This window comes from Calonectris borealis, chromosome 4, assembly GCF_964195595.1.
Source record: "Calonectris borealis chromosome 4, bCalBor7.hap1.2, whole genome shotgun sequence".
NCBI lineage: Eukaryota > Metazoa > Chordata > Aves > Procellariiformes > Procellariidae > Calonectris > Calonectris borealis.
In genome coordinates, this window is record NC_134315.1 from 37,273,394 (window position 1) to 37,288,567 (window position 15,174).

Below are 15,174 nucleotides of genomic sequence, written 5' to 3' on the forward strand. Positions count from 1 at the left end.
GCGACTGCGTATCAATGCAAATCTCTTGCACACATATACACACAAGGGGGACTTAGCTAAAAGGTTAGCAAAGGACCTTTCATTCTTTGCAGAATTGAGCTATTTATTCCTGAAGATTATTTATATTTAAGCAAAAGAGCAATATACACTCTGGGGACTCCAATAACCACCTTCTTTATGGCATATGACCTTCTTCTTTAGGCATTTAAAATATTTTTCTGAATAATTTGGTGTTTAACCACATTTGTGTGATTATATTCCAGACAGTATGATTAATATTAATAAACCACTTGTACGGCATTGTGCCGTAGGCATTGGCATTGGCTGATTAATCTCACGGCATCCTTATGAAGCAGATAACTAAACACTATCAATCCCTTTGATAGGGATTGGCTGGTTAAGTGTAAGAAACACAGGTGAAGTGACATTAATTGATCACTCAAGAGCACAAAGAGGGAATGAGTGGCAGAGGCCAAAGGCAATATCCCTTTTCCGCGTCTGTACCCAGTCCACATGGTGCCTTTGAGCATCTTTCACCACTTAACTTACTGTCTCCTGTGATGGTTTGGTTTCTGCTGGTCTATCTCTGTAGGCTGATATACTCACATGCATACATTTGTGAGTGCATGTATTATAAATATATATAATACAGGAATTCATGCGTTCCTATGTGTTTATGATCCAAGTTTTCAGAACCTCCTAAATCACATAAGCAGGTTTTGCACAGCTGTCGTCTTTGGACCAGCAAAGTCCCAGTTTGAATGTGCTGATGATTAGCCATTAAAGGGGATTAGCCATTTTACAAATCCAGGTGTTTCCATGTACCCATAGGTGCGTATACGCTCTTTACAGACATATGGTGTCCTAACATTCGTTTTCTTTGCAGATATATCAAAAATTGAAAGCTGTGGAACACATGAACGTTTATAACGTACAGGATATTCCAGACAGGTTTTTCTACAAAAAAGGAAAATTTGTGGCTCCTCTAACTCTTGTGGCTGAGGAAGGATGGTTCATAGTAGAGGTAAAGTATAGAAGCAAAATACTTGACATGAATGTGAAAAGGTGCAATATATGAAAACAATATGAAAAATGTACAATTCTATGCTGGGCATTGAGTTAAAGTGTCACATCATTTACTTGGGCTGACTGCAAAACTAATGTCAAATATTGCTGTGTGCTTAAAAGAGCGTAAAGGCATGGCAGCTATGCTGAAGGTAGACAAAGTTAAATAGTCAAGACGGTTTCTTTTTTCTGCATTGTCATAAAGCAGGAGGAGTTTTTGTATTTCCCATTCCAGTTCTGTTGCTTTACTCCCCTTCCCCCTGCCCATCTACCTTCATCTCAGACACAGAAAGAGTGTTTCAATTTCAAGACCTTACTATCCCTCCATTCAGCAGTACTTTGTGGTAACTTTCTCTTCTGCCTGGCTTCCCACCCACCAGACTCTGTCCTAAAAATGCCCTGTTTCTCCCAAGCCCTCCAGTCTCAAAAGGGTCAGGCTGGGGGTTTACTCCTCAGAGATAGCCAGTGCACACTGAAATCTGACAGCTCGTGAAGCAGAGAATCGATTAGACTTGCACTTGAAGAAGTTTTTCACACCAACTTATTTTGTTACTATAAATTATTGTTGTTGTTGTTATTTTGTACTTGTGTTGCTACTGAGCATCTCCACATTACAGATATTAACTGCACCTCACCACAGCTCAGAGGGTGAGGCAACTTATACATCTTCTAAGTGGGTAAACTGAGGAGCAGTACTAAGTGATTTGCCCAAGGCCATACATTAAGTCAGTAAGTTGGCAACAGAACCAAGGAGTCCTGGGTTTTTTCAGTCCCAGCACAGTCATTACCCATCATTGCCTTGCAGATTATTGTAACTCAGTTGAACATCTTCGTTCATGATCCTCAGAGCTGCTGCTCACCAGGCTTTGCTCAAGATGCTCCACACCACCACATTTCTCACTAGCCAACCTGACTTTAGGATAATAATTTCTACAGCTGAATAAAAATGCACCTCTAAAAAAACCCAATTGCTTTTGAGTACGGATGGGTAAGCACCACATTTCTGGTTTAAAAAAAATATAAAAAAGCCAGAGTTAAGATTCAGTCATGTAAAATGGGAATCTGAAACATTTTTGCCAAAATGATTTTAAAAAATTACAACTAAACTCTTTTGTACAGAAGTTCAACACAGAACATTTTTACATATTCTGTAAAAAAAAATGCACTTTAAAAAAATTGTTGAAACTCTGACAAACCTTAATAACAGTGCAGCAAACACTGCTGCTATGGTAATTATTTCTGTCTCTCTGCCCATTCCTTCCCATTGTTTCTGATTTTCAAGAATGTCCTCTCATTAATGCTGTCAGATTTTCCTTCTCCTCGGTACATTTTCATTATCTGTGAATGGGATGTGAACATGAAAGTTTCCTGTCATATTTTTAAAGCAATAATTGAGCCTTCTATTATACTTCCTGCCTAAACCACTGAAGAGAGGACGTTCAGCTCTTCCCTATCACGCTCGCGGGGTGTTTTAACTCTCTGTCGGCTAGTGGATAGCTATAAACTGTTTGAAAAAGGTTTTTTTTTTTTCTTTTTTTTTTTTTTGAGAGACAAAGGGGATGTATCTGGGAAGTTGTTTTTTTTCCCCAGCAAGTAGCATAGGAACAAAAGCCCATCCACATTTTGGTTAATGCAGGATGAGGAGGCATTTCACACACCTCCGCCTGTATGGAAGCTGGTCTGCCAACATTATCTTGTTAACTTCCGCATGAGTGAGTGGTCCCCATCCTTTGAGCAGAATTTCCCCCAGCTGCTCTCCTGCGTGCAACAATGCCGTTAGCCCTCAGGGCTGCGTGCTCACCCTATACCCATCCCAGTGTACTTTCCCAAGTTTTAGGGAGCAATTGCTGTACAGCTTCTAAACATGCACATGCAGGGAAAAGTCCATCGTCAGCAGTCCCAGACACACCTGCTTCGTCTTTGAGGAGCAGTGCTAGCCCAGGCTCAGGTTGAGCGTGAAAAATGAATGTCTCGGTTGAGTCCTCTGTCCCATTTGGGCTGGCCAAGGCAGGCATGTCGGGGTGCTGCTGGCGCCCTGGCCCCCAAGAAGCCCCAGGGCTTTGTGGGGTTTGCTGGGAGGCAGAGCCTGATGCTCTAGAAGGGCAGTGCTGAGATACTCGCACAGCCCTTTCCCTCAAGCTACTGCTGTTAACGGCTCCATTTCACAAGCTCTCTCTTCAGCTGCAGTTGTGAAAGAAAGTAGCATGTTTTCTGACCCAATTAGGAGCAAAAATAATGGAAATGACTGTGCCTTTGACTGCACGTCTAGGTGCGAGTAGGTATCTCCTGGTGTCTGGGTGGGTGATGGAGAGGCGCACTGCCTCCTGCGTGTCACATTCCTGGGGAAGCAGCTGAGTCTACGACATCTGACAGGACCGTGGAGGGGTGTAGCTTCGGCAATGTCATGATACTGCCAAAGAAACACCACAAATTAGATGTGACTTGGCTTGTCTGGAGCTGATGCTAACAAATGCTGTACAGGTTGCCTAATGGTGAGCAGCCCAGTGACAATTAGTCCCTGGGAAGCGCAGTAAGCAGAGCCACAGCATAAGGAGGTGTTACAATAGGAAGAGGGGAAGGAGTCCATTTCCTCCTTGGCTTGCGCTGAACGCTGTCAGTGAAATAGATGGGACAAGGAAAAAGATTTAATTTGTCAGCTAAAATTGGTTAATTATCTGGTACATCTGCTGACTATTACATACGAAGAAACGCAAGGGATACTCCTGGGGTTCCCCTGGAAAGCAGTCGGAAGAGCTACACCTCATAGCCATAATCATTGCTGTCCTCAGTGCTCCTGCACGCAGTCAATTTTCTTCTTGGGCAGAGGCGGAAAACAAAAATCAGACAAAATAAAAGTTTGTAAAAGGAAAGGGATCCTCGGTCAATCTGCTTCATCATCTGCAAGGGTTGTGGCACCGCTTGCCCAGGGTGGGAATGTGGGAGACTCTGTTGGGGCGTCTTCTGTGCTCCTGTGCCAGAGTGTGAAGCCCAGACCTGGCTGCTTTAGGGAACTGGAGCTCCTTCTCTGTAACCATCGGAGAAATCAATGCCAGGGGCCTAACGAATTGTTAGCTGATGTTTTTTGTCTAAGTGAAGTTCCTGCCATAGTTTTGGGGCTAACTGGAGTGTCACGTCTGCTGCCATCCCTAGGGAGCATGGGACAAGAGAAACTCTTGGAGGGGGTGGGTCCAGCATTTTGAGCAGCCCCTAGGGACCGCTGCTCCCGAGTGGGCCAGGATACGGCACTACTCTAGGTAGTCTGGTAAGAGCTATTAATACGGAGCAGGAGAAAGTAAGGAAGGAATTTAAAAGTATGACTTAAGTGCAATATGGGCAAGGAAAAACAAGAATTATGATGACAAATTATTAAAGCATGGACACTTAGCAGGGAGAGAAAACTGAGAGTGGTCTATGGCAGGGAGAAGGGGACTGTCTTAGGTCTGAGCCTGCATTCCCTGGAAAGAACCTCATTGCTTTAATACTAAAACAATCAGGGAGAAGAAATAATAATAATTAGAAAGTATATAGTAGGCGTGATATTTGTATTGTTTAGGCTGACTAGTCAAATGGAGCAAAAATGGCTTCTTTTTCTATGGTGCCAATGGCATGTCAGGCAGAACAACACACCATCAAACCCATGGGAGTGTGTGGCACTGGGTGGGAGAGCGCAGCTGCTAGCATGCAGCACGAGAGGGACACCACCTTGCTTGCATGTGTCACGTACGGCTGTGACACTTCGTGCTCACAGCAGAAATTTGATGAGTGAGAGTTGTCCTCCCCGCTCAGCCAGGAGATGGCTACTCGCTGAGACGGCAAAGCCAGGGGTCACCCCTCCTGGTGATGAGCCCCTGTGCAGCTGACGGCACGGTGCCGGGGCCTGGTGGGGTGGTACAGCACACGGAGACACAGCGTGGCACACCACAGTGCCCCATGGCACACCACGCACAACCTGGCAGGCGGGCACTAACCGCGCTCTGCTGTTGTCGCCCAGAGCAGGGACAAGCTGCCCTTCTGGGAGAACGGGACGGGGAAGAAGGATGCCTGGCAGAATGGCTGGCACGGCTATGACAACGAGCTCATGGACATGAGAGGCTTCTTCCTCGCCTACGGGCCAGGTACAATGCCACCGTCCCTGGTGCCCTGCTCCCCTCGCAGCCTCACGGCCCCTGCCCCAGCGCCCCGGCAGCCCTGGCACATCAGGACCCTGATGTGGCACTCTGCGACGCCCAAAAATTACAAATAGATGGCAGGATTTCCTCACTATGGCTGGATGCCAGGAAGGTTTCTAGCTCTACGTCTGTTTGATAGCTGGAGAAACAGGGCAGAGAGACATGAAGGGATTTGGTCAGCCCCCCTCCGACATCCCAGTACAGTGACTCTATCCCTTTGCCCTATTTTCCAAGACTGGCCTAAATTTTTAATTCTGTTTGAAACACATGAATTCTCCTCTTGTTGGTGGATTCGGACTCACTAGCGCAGAGCACTTTCTTTGGGAAGGTTGCAGCATACCCCGCCCACCTGTCCGATGGGCAGATGCAAAACCCCTGATTTCCAGTTCATCAGTGGAAAACACTGCCGAGCACCAGGCTGCGACTGCAGACAGGAGCAAAAGCAAAGCAGAATGTGAAATACAATTATTTCAGGCTATTAAATCTACCAAGCATACACAGTAAAGTAGCTCCTGTACTGAATAATTTAATTAATTTTTCTTTTTTAGTTTTTAGAATAAAATCGGACTAGAAGTAAAAATAATGAATTAAAACATTTAAAATGTTTTTGCTGAGCTATGTTGCCCCGCAGTGCCCCGTGTTTCAGGAGCTGAGCCCCAAGCCGTACAACACCAACTCCTCTCTTCGCCTGTTTTCCCTGCAGATTTCCGATCCAACTTCCGAGCGCCTCCCATCAGATCCGTGGATGTTTACAACATCATGTGCAGCCTGGCAGGAATACAGCCGCTGCCCAACAATGGCTCCTGGTCCAGGGTGGAGTGCATGCTCCGAAACACGGCCCCCTTGGCACCGCTCCCCCCGCGCGGCAGCTGCGTCCTGGCGCTAGCTCTGCTCTCCCTGTTCGCCGAGCAGATCTCCTTACTGTGATCCCAAACAATGTCAGTCAGTGTCACCAGCAACTCCATCCTTCTCTTTTTTTTTCTTTTTTTTTTTTTAAGTTCTTCATTTGAATAATAACTTCATTAATAGAGTGCTGCCCCCCACTCCTCCATCATGCTCCACCAGGCGTGAATCTGACCCATTCTGCTTTTACAGCGGTTATAACGTGAAGACAGGTTTTGTGCTGCTGTAAACACAGCCAGGAAAGTCGGGGTCACTTCTCTGGATTTACAGCACTGGCAATGAGAGCAGAATCCCGGCCGGCTATCCACAAAATTTTCTGGTGGGTGCACGTGGAGATCTCTGAGCATCAAACGCATCTTACCCCAGCATCTTTAACTGAGAGGCTCACCCTGGCTCCTGGTGCTGAGAAGCTCAGGAGTGGAGATAGACCTCTGTGCATTTAACTGGGTTCTCTCCGATTCACTCCTTCATCTCCAGCTCCACCACCAGCTGAGCCCCACCTTCTCCTTACAGTGCCAGCCAAGCCCCGTCTATACTGACCCCTTCTTCAAAGAGCTAAGCGCTTTGTTCAGTGATCATAATGCCCAGTGAGGTGGACTGGCAGGAGAGCAGTGAGAGCATCCTACTTCTCTCAGCTTTTCCTTCTTCGTTTTCCCCAAAGTGAGCCCTGGCCCTGCACGCCTCCAGGGCTGGGCTTTCCTCAGGGGCCGCAGCAGGGAGCGGGGGGGCCTGGGAAAGGGGAGTGAATCCTCCACTTCAAAACCAGGAAGAAAGTGAAACGGCATCTGGACACACCGGGGTCAGGAGAAAGTAGGATGAGGAAGCATTTAACAGCCTCTCTGCTTCTCCTGGTGGAGATAGTATCACCTGCTCAGGATTGGGGGTTTTGTACCCAATTGTGTTTCTGAAGGTTTTTCAACACTTACTGCTTTTCTACCAGCTCTTGCTCTCTACACCTCTGCCCGGTGAGCAGCGCGTTCCCCTTTATTCTGCAGCAGGGAGAGAGGTCTACACTGATAGATCTCCCACCTTCTCAGTTAATCCTAGCTAATATTTCCACCACGGGCTTTCAAGCCCGAACAAAGTTGTAACGGTAAAGTTAAATAGCAGGAGAGGATGGAGCTGTTGTCAGAGGTAATGCCTCTGAAGATTAAGTCAAATGGATGATGTAATCCTGAAAACATCAACGTGGCAGATATATTAAATCCCTGAAAAACCTGATTTTGCCCCTACTCATTCACTCCAGCGCAGCCATGGATCCACCCTGGGACAATGTTCAACACAGGGCTGGCAGCAAAGCCACCACCACGGTCTCTTAACTCAGAAGATTAATTTCACTTAATTGTTAAATCGTCTAGTTGTCACAGTCCTGGGTGTTACACACTGAGATGAATGGATGTATGCCGTGGTGGGTCATTAGAGAGATGTTCTTTTTACATCATTAAATTTCTACTATGAAATAAGCTCGTCTAAAACAGGGCTGTAAGGGTCTGACCCTGCAAAGTGTCCTTTCCTCTTTGGGAGGCTGTGGCCTTCGGCAATGCCTTCGGGAGTGCTCAGCGCTTTTTCTGATATACCTCTGAACCAGGAGCTTTCCGTGACAAACTGCCTTTGGAAGGATTTAGGTCCCTCCCCATGCAAAATAAACATCTAGGACTTACTATTCCTGTGGATCCAAGTCAAGCACGATCCAGCTATGTGTGGTACAGTGAGCTTAAGGGTGAATGATTACACTGTGGGGGAAAAAAAAAAGACGACCAAATTAAACTTGACAAAAGACTTCTGTAATAGCTGTAAAGATTTATGTAATGTGTTTTTAAAGCTCAAGTGAACCATCAAATCAATTGGGGAAAAAAAGGGAGAAAATCAGTCTTTGTTATTAGACTGTTGAGTATAAAAGGCAATTTAGTGCTTTCGAAGCATTTGCAAGTAGCTGTAAAACAAGCACCTATTGTTCAGAGTTCCCTGTTGCTCTTTAATGGACCAGGCTCAATGAATTCACTAGAGCACGTTTTTAAGGTGAAAAAATTATCAGTATACAAGATAAAACTTGGTAATTTAGTCATTTGGTTGTTTGAAAATCAGCAGGATAGATAGAGTCAATACCTGCTAATCCCTCCATAGCCTGCCGTTTTAACTCTTAGAGTGAACAGACCCCAAGGTCCTCTTACAGAAGAAAAGATCCCAAAAGTGTAAGGCTATATTCAGATTCTCAATTATACAAGCAGAAATTGGAAATAACAAATTGGGTCTACTGAGTTGTTCCAGGGATGGACCATGACACTCGAAAGCAACGTGGATCCCTGGGAGTACTTTGTGCAACTCATTTTTGTCCGTGTCCGCATGCAAATACTGCAGAGTAAATCTTCTAATTGCAGTAGGATTTGTTTGACCTTAATGCAAGCATTGTGTGTATGGCAATACACCTCAGAAGATACTTGATCTGTGAAAGGGGAATTTGACAGTAGACCTACAAGAAGCTCATTAGCTTCAGGAGAACTACAGCTGATTATTTTTTGAGAAGTGCATCTTTCTTCCTCAGAAATGTTGTACTTCTGAATCAGTTCACATTCTCATTCAAAAATCTAGTGTCTTGACTCTCGCCTATTTTTCTGTATGCTATGCAACGGAGGTGGGTGTATTTTAAAACCTGTTTCTGAATGATGTTTTTATACAATGACCGATTGTGAATGAGTGAATAATTCTAAGAATGGTGTTAGAAAAAAAAATGCATCTTTTTGTAAATACTGTAAGATTTTTGGAAAAAAAAAAAGAAACAATAAACCCACCCCTGTAACACCTTGCCTTTCTTGTTTGATTGCTGCATCAAAGTGTGATAAAGTGTTTGAAGCTTGTGCTGATTAATCATTGGAAGGATGAATGATAACATTGTTTAGAAATGGCAAGGTTGTCAGCATGTAAATTAGGGACATTAAATACATCACACGAGATACTGTAGCTTGTATATGAAGTCCTTTTTTCCAGCTGTACTTCAATATTTAACCTTTTGAACATCCATCCAGGGACATGTAATTCACACTAGCAAATGGACATGACAAACCATTTTGCTCTCCTGAGAGGTGAGCCTTGGACGCTCTCTGCAGACCCGCTTCTCCAAGCCCACCTTGTTACCATCGCATCAGCTGCTTGCACAGAAGTCAGGTGCATTGTCACTGGTACCAGGGTTCAGTTGGCTCTGGAGCCCTCACAGTACACCCCGCTTCCCAGGACGAGGTGGTGCAAATGGCAACGAGACCTCAAAAACCAACATTAGGGGCCTCAAGGACAAGGGGCCCTACTCCTGCTTGAAGCTCCACAAACCGACAGCGATGTTCATGGAACAGATTGATTTAATAGAAATAAGTCTCCAAACTTACTCAGTAGAATTTATCTTGTTTTCCTTACATTAACTGACCACAGGGGCAGGGGGAGGATGATGGAAGAGAAGCCAAGTCCAGGAAAGCACCTCAGGTATACCAATTAGTCCTTTAATTCACATCAGGACTACCTTTGCACTGGCAGCACTGCCAAGGTCTGCCCGGAGAGGGTAGACCCATGAACATGGGTCCCGTGAAAAGGAGGGTGCTGAGGGACTGTCTGCATGGGGACAGCGTGGGAGTCAGTCTCAGTCAGCTCCACGTAGCAGTGCCAAAAATGGCAATTTCCCACCTAAATAAGCTGAGTCTTTTTTATCAATGAGTTTGGTGGCCATGTAGATGGCACAACTGGCCAGGGCTCGGCGGATGAGCCCTCCAGCATCCCTCGGGATGCAGCCCGTGTGGCCCACACAGACTGCACTCACGTAGACACTTTCCTATCAGCCCAGACGCTGGCCAGAGCCCTCCACAAGTACCAGGACTTCACAACTAAGGGGGAAATTAAGAGATTTTGTGGTGCTGGCCACCTTCCTTGTCTCCTAACTGCTCAGTAGAAGTCAAAACATACGTCAGACGTTAAACTCCACACCTTAGGGGGAGATGCAGACCAAATGAGCTCTGGGCACCGTGAAGGGAAAGGCATTGGAAAAGCTCCATGTAACATTTCGCCCTCCTCCTTTTCCCTGTAAGGCTGTGGCAAGAGGGCAGGCAGCTGCAAATCGAATGGGAATTTTTAAAGAAAACATGGCCTAATGAAGGGAAAAGTTTGAAACCCTCCATTTTAGCATAATGAGTCTTTAATAGCTGTTTTGAAAGACAACTTTCACTTACATGGAAAAACGTTTTTTGTGTAGGTACTGAAACACATTTATGTTAAAGGAAGGTTATTGTGGAGTGCTCAAAAAGAAGAACATTTCAGAATTACAGTTGACTGGACACCATAATTCTCAAGCTTCGTACAGATGTTTACAGCTGTATACATTACGCTGGTACAATTTGAATTATATGGAAGTCGCTACGGACTTCCAAACTGGCCTAACGTTATCCCAAACCTGGCAACTCTGTACCAACGACACGGTTTCCGCTCTACCAGCCCAACTTCATCAGAAAATCACCGCGAGCTGCCAGCAGACCTGCCCGGGTCTCTCCCTAACCCTGCCTGCCCTCTGTTTGACGGCCCCCCGCCCCGGTACGAGGTGAATGCCTCCTCGGGGCCACACCGCCACACCGCAAGGCCGCCTTTTTCCACCGCTTCTACCGGTTTCCTGGCTGGCTGGGAAGCGTCACCCGCTGGGCCCGCAGATAAGCTCCCGCTTCGGGGTGGAAGGCGTCCATCATCAGCAGCAGTACTGAAGCACCAGTATTTGCTCCGCCGGCTCGGCGGGCTGAGGAGAGGAGGCGGCAGCTCGGCCCTCGCTGGGGGAAAGGCCCTAGGCGACCTGGGAGCGGAGATCTCCCCACACGCTGCTCTTATGCTCGTGTTTGCCCCTTGGTTCGGTGTTGACGGCCAGCAAGAGGTGGCCGCAGAGGGTGCGGCCTCCTACATCGCGGCTGGGTTCGCCGGGGCAGGAGCCCTCTGGATGAGGGGGGGCTGTCGGCGGCGACCCCGCGGGCGGCCCCGGCCTCGCCCCGGCCCGGCGTGCCCGGCCCGGCGGCGCCCCCTGCCGGCCGCCCGGGGCGCCACAGGCAGAGCCGGGTCTGGGGGCGCCCCGCGACCACCCTCCGCCTCCTGGCAGAGGAGGGGAGAAAACCGCGGCCTTCCCGCCAAAAAATGGGGTGATTTAGGTGGGGGGGGTGGGGTGGAAGAAATCAGTAAGTTTTAGACAGGAGGGTTGTAGCACACAAAGCAAGAATTGGGACTTTTCTTTCATTCTGTGTTTCTCATTGCAGGTTTTTCTCTTTCTCCCCTTTAACTCTCTTTCAGTTACACTTTACTCTGTGGCTGATTCCCCCTCCCACAACACCAAGACACCCCTTCCCCCCCAAACCTGCTGCCTCCGTGTAGTTTCCTGAGTGAGCCTCCTGCCCTGCCTCCTGTCTGCTTCTGCCCTAATGTCAGAAAGAGATGTGGGTGTTTACGTGGCCCTTAATGATCCTTGACAGGAATCAGCTGGATATACAGAGGACTTGGGCTGCATCTAGAGCTGCTTTTGTTATTATTAAAGCCTGATCCCACTAGTGGGAAACAAAATACGTATGTAAAAGAGGGGAGAGGGTTGGGCGATGCAGCTCCTTGCTCCGTTACTCGTTCTCACTTGCAGCTTCGCTCTATGTTAAACGCGGCACCCTCCGGTTAGGCAGTCCCAGCAGTGCTGCACAGGAGGACTCTGAGCCTTCATCAGCTCGGGGGGGGGCTCTGATTAAAGCAATAAAAGACAGCAAGGAAACAGCAAGGAGGGCTGAGGAGAGAGGGCTGAGGAGGAGAAATGTGGTGCCTACCTCCTGTGCCAGCATGGATCAGGACTTAGCTGAGTTCCAGGGAGCTCCTTTTGTTCCTTCCTTGGCTGCAGCAAACATTTTAATATCAGGATCGTAGCAGCCTTCAGGAGCGAGGTGCACCGGCATGTGCACAGGAGCTGCCCCTGTGTCCTGCACTGAGGGGTCGCAGGCAGCCGGCCCCCAGGCATCAGTATCCTCCGCCGGGGCTGCGTGGGCATCTCCTGCATGACCAATTTTCTATGATTACGGGAGTGGGCACTGATGGCTCTTCAGCAGCCTTCTGTTGTTCTCGAGAAATTAATAATATGTTAAAACATTACTCAGCACTTATATATATCGCTTGTTGAATACTAATTAAGCTTCAAAATTGGCTGGAGACACCTGCATTGCTTCCTTGCTGGACAGAAAAAGGGAGACTGAGCTGGCACCCGCCATTGCAAAGGCTGCAGAATGCTGAAGGCTACGGTGCTAAAACATTGGCAATCACTCTTTTGTGCTCCCCTGTTCAGGTTAGTTTTGCCCCTGCAGGCCATGGCCATGCAAAGTGACTCAGGAGGGGCCTGCTTCTGATTTCTGAGAGGAGTCTCCCACCCTCTACATGACCCCTGGGCAGAAGGAGGCTCTGGCAAATTCAAAATTTGGCAAGCTTATTTGCCTGCCTATGTATCCATCCATCCACCTGTAAATCTCTCTCTCTAGCTACTTCTTCCACATCCTCCCCATATTGGTAGGGCTTTTGGGGGCCAGACTTCGTTTCTGTGTTTGCCAGAGTCGGTAGCACTGTGGTTTTCAGCTTGCAGCTCACTGATTCTCCCCGAGGATCCCAGAGGTGGGAGGGGGTAACCCCAGCCGGCCACGTCCCGCACCCCGCACATATCTCGGTTGAGAAGATGCTGTAAGAGAGGGAAAGCACCCCTTGTCCAGCCATGGAAGGCTGCTCTGAGCATGGATTTAATAAGGAAATCACTTTGGGCTTAAAAATAAGGTTTTAAAGTAGCCTTCCCGTAGCAGCTGTGAAGGAGGACAAAAAAAAGCTTAATGTCTTTCAATGTGGAGTTCAAGAACTTTATGACCTGGATCATACAACCTGCTTGCCTACACCGCTGCGGGGGCTGGATGGGATGACCTGGAAAGTCCCCTCCTGCCCTAATCTCAGATGTTTCCTTATAAGAATAGTTTTGAAAAAGACAAATAACTTTTTTTCAATTTTCTCTAAATCGAATAAAATGGAGAGAGCCCTGAGCTTTCTCTTTGCATTTCATACAGCCTCTTCCTGCAACAAATGGGATGAACAAACACAAGTCCCACTGACAAGAAGATATTTAATAGCCATAATGTGGGGAGCTTTCTAGCAAAAGAAAGACTGTTTTATGCAGAAATAGCTGAATGCAGCCTGTAAAGGCCCAGCAATTAATCATGCATTTGAAGAAATACAACGCAGTCATAGAGGCTGAATTTTAAATGCTCGCTGCTCTGGTTTGGACAGTGACAAATTAAGGCCCACAAAAAAGCAGGTGTGGCTCTTGAAGAAGCCCTCTGAGGGCAATTAAAAATGGGAAACCAGCTGGTAAGTGTGCAGATGTGACAGCTAAAGCAGCTTAAGAAATGAATACAAAGGAGGAAGATGGAGAAATTAATGGCGTAGGAGCCGAGGCGAATGAAACAGGACCTGCTCTGCGAAGGGGTTTGCTCTGTGGTGGGTGAAGTGCCTCATCATGTGGGATGGGCAAAGCTGTGACAGCCACGCGTCCTTGCTGCCCTGGAGAGCTGCCCTGCGCCTGCCACAGGCAAGCTCCCAATGAAGCCCTCACTGAAGGACCCCACAAACCACAGAGGCTGCTGCCCCACGCGTCCCACAGCTTCCCCCGGTGCCCGGAGGAGAGCTGCGTTCGGGGATGTCTGAAGCTGATGGCATGGGCACCTCTGAAAACGCCTGTGGTACCCCGTGATGAGGGCAAGGCAAGGGGCTGAGATCGAGGGTGGATTTTCCCAAATCAGCTCCAACGAGAGCCAGGTCTGCTCCGATCCAACAGGCATCTCCAGCCAGGTTTCACATACAGTGCTTCATCGTTCCCAACCAGTTCATGGTCTCCAGCGTTCACTGTTCTGAGTCAGTCAAGATAATGGTTATTTTTCCCACTGAAAACACATAAAATAATTCAGATACAAGTCAAATTATGAAGGATTTGTAATTTGCCATTAGGGTTACCATTTAGGACGTATTAGCAGATTTATAAATAGTGCCACAAAAACAAACTATGAATCAGTACAAGCTGGAGCCCGTCATCCCATTTGGAAAAGGATGTGACCATGATTGTCATCACAGTTTCTCCATGCTGTTCCTCCCACATCTCCCCCTACCCTGCCTCTCTCCACACATCCAGCGGGTGTGAGGTATCACTGGGATACTAGAAATTACCTTCTACCAAAGTGCAGGCTGGGGGGCTGGTCCCATTTGCCTCATCAAAGTCTGTTCTTCCGAAGTAATTTGTTGATACAAATATCTTTCCCGCTGTGAATTATATGGACTTTTTCTCAGAAAAAGCTGTCAACACAGATCGCTATAGATGACTTGTTTGGTTTTTCTCTCCCCTTGTCCATAGGAAAGGATTGCTTCCGCTAACGTTAAGCTTTGGCATACAGTAATCCTTCCGGGAAGGAGAGCACGACAGTGTTTCATTCGAAGCTGCTGATAGCATGGGAGAGTGGACAAGGTCTTTACCAGTTTCAACCTCTAAATAAAAAGAAAAACATCTCTAGTGATGAGCGGCTCAGCCCCTCGCCTGTCTCTGTGAAGCTGAGTATTTAAGCCACTTCTTTCTTGAAAAAAATCTTATTTTCGTTGGCCCTATTTCCAGCACGGTGTTGATGAAGCATGGGAAATTTTTATGTAAAAGGAGTTCTCTTTCTGTGTCCACCCCCCCCACAAGCCTTGCTGTTTGTCACCAGCGTGGGTGGTGACAGCCCTACCAGTGCCGTCCTAGCCAGCGGGACAGGTACAAAGCAGGTGGGCAGCTTCACCGCGGGAAATAGCCCTTCACAGTGTCTTTATGCTTGAGCATAGGTAGTCATTGCAGCACAGAGACCCTGTTTGGCCTAACAGTTTTTGTATAAAAAAACGCATCCTAAAACTGAATAATCTCTCATAACAAGCTCGGCATCCAGGGCCTCGGCCAGGGAGGATGGCCCCAGCCGGCCGGTAACAAACCCGGCCCCAAAAT

The 15,174-nt window shown here is 47.4% G+C and overlaps 1 protein-coding gene across 1 annotated transcript in view; it reads left to right on the forward strand.

The window, feature by feature from the left end:
• The window catches only part of ENPP6 (ectonucleotide pyrophosphatase/phosphodiesterase 6), a 33,528-nt gene extending 24,587 nt beyond the window's left edge, over positions 1 to 8,941 (forward strand). The window contains exons 6-8 of the mRNA XM_075149269.1: positions 887 to 1,024; positions 5,057 to 5,180; positions 5,938 to 8,941. Coding sequence (XP_075005370.1) covers positions 887 to 1,024; positions 5,057 to 5,180; positions 5,938 to 6,161 — 486 coding nt within the window. The 3' untranslated portion in view covers positions 6,162 to 8,941. The remainder of the gene's footprint in view (positions 1 to 886; positions 1,025 to 5,056; positions 5,181 to 5,937) is intronic.
• The last annotated feature ends 6,233 nt before the right edge of the window (positions 8,942 to 15,174 follow it).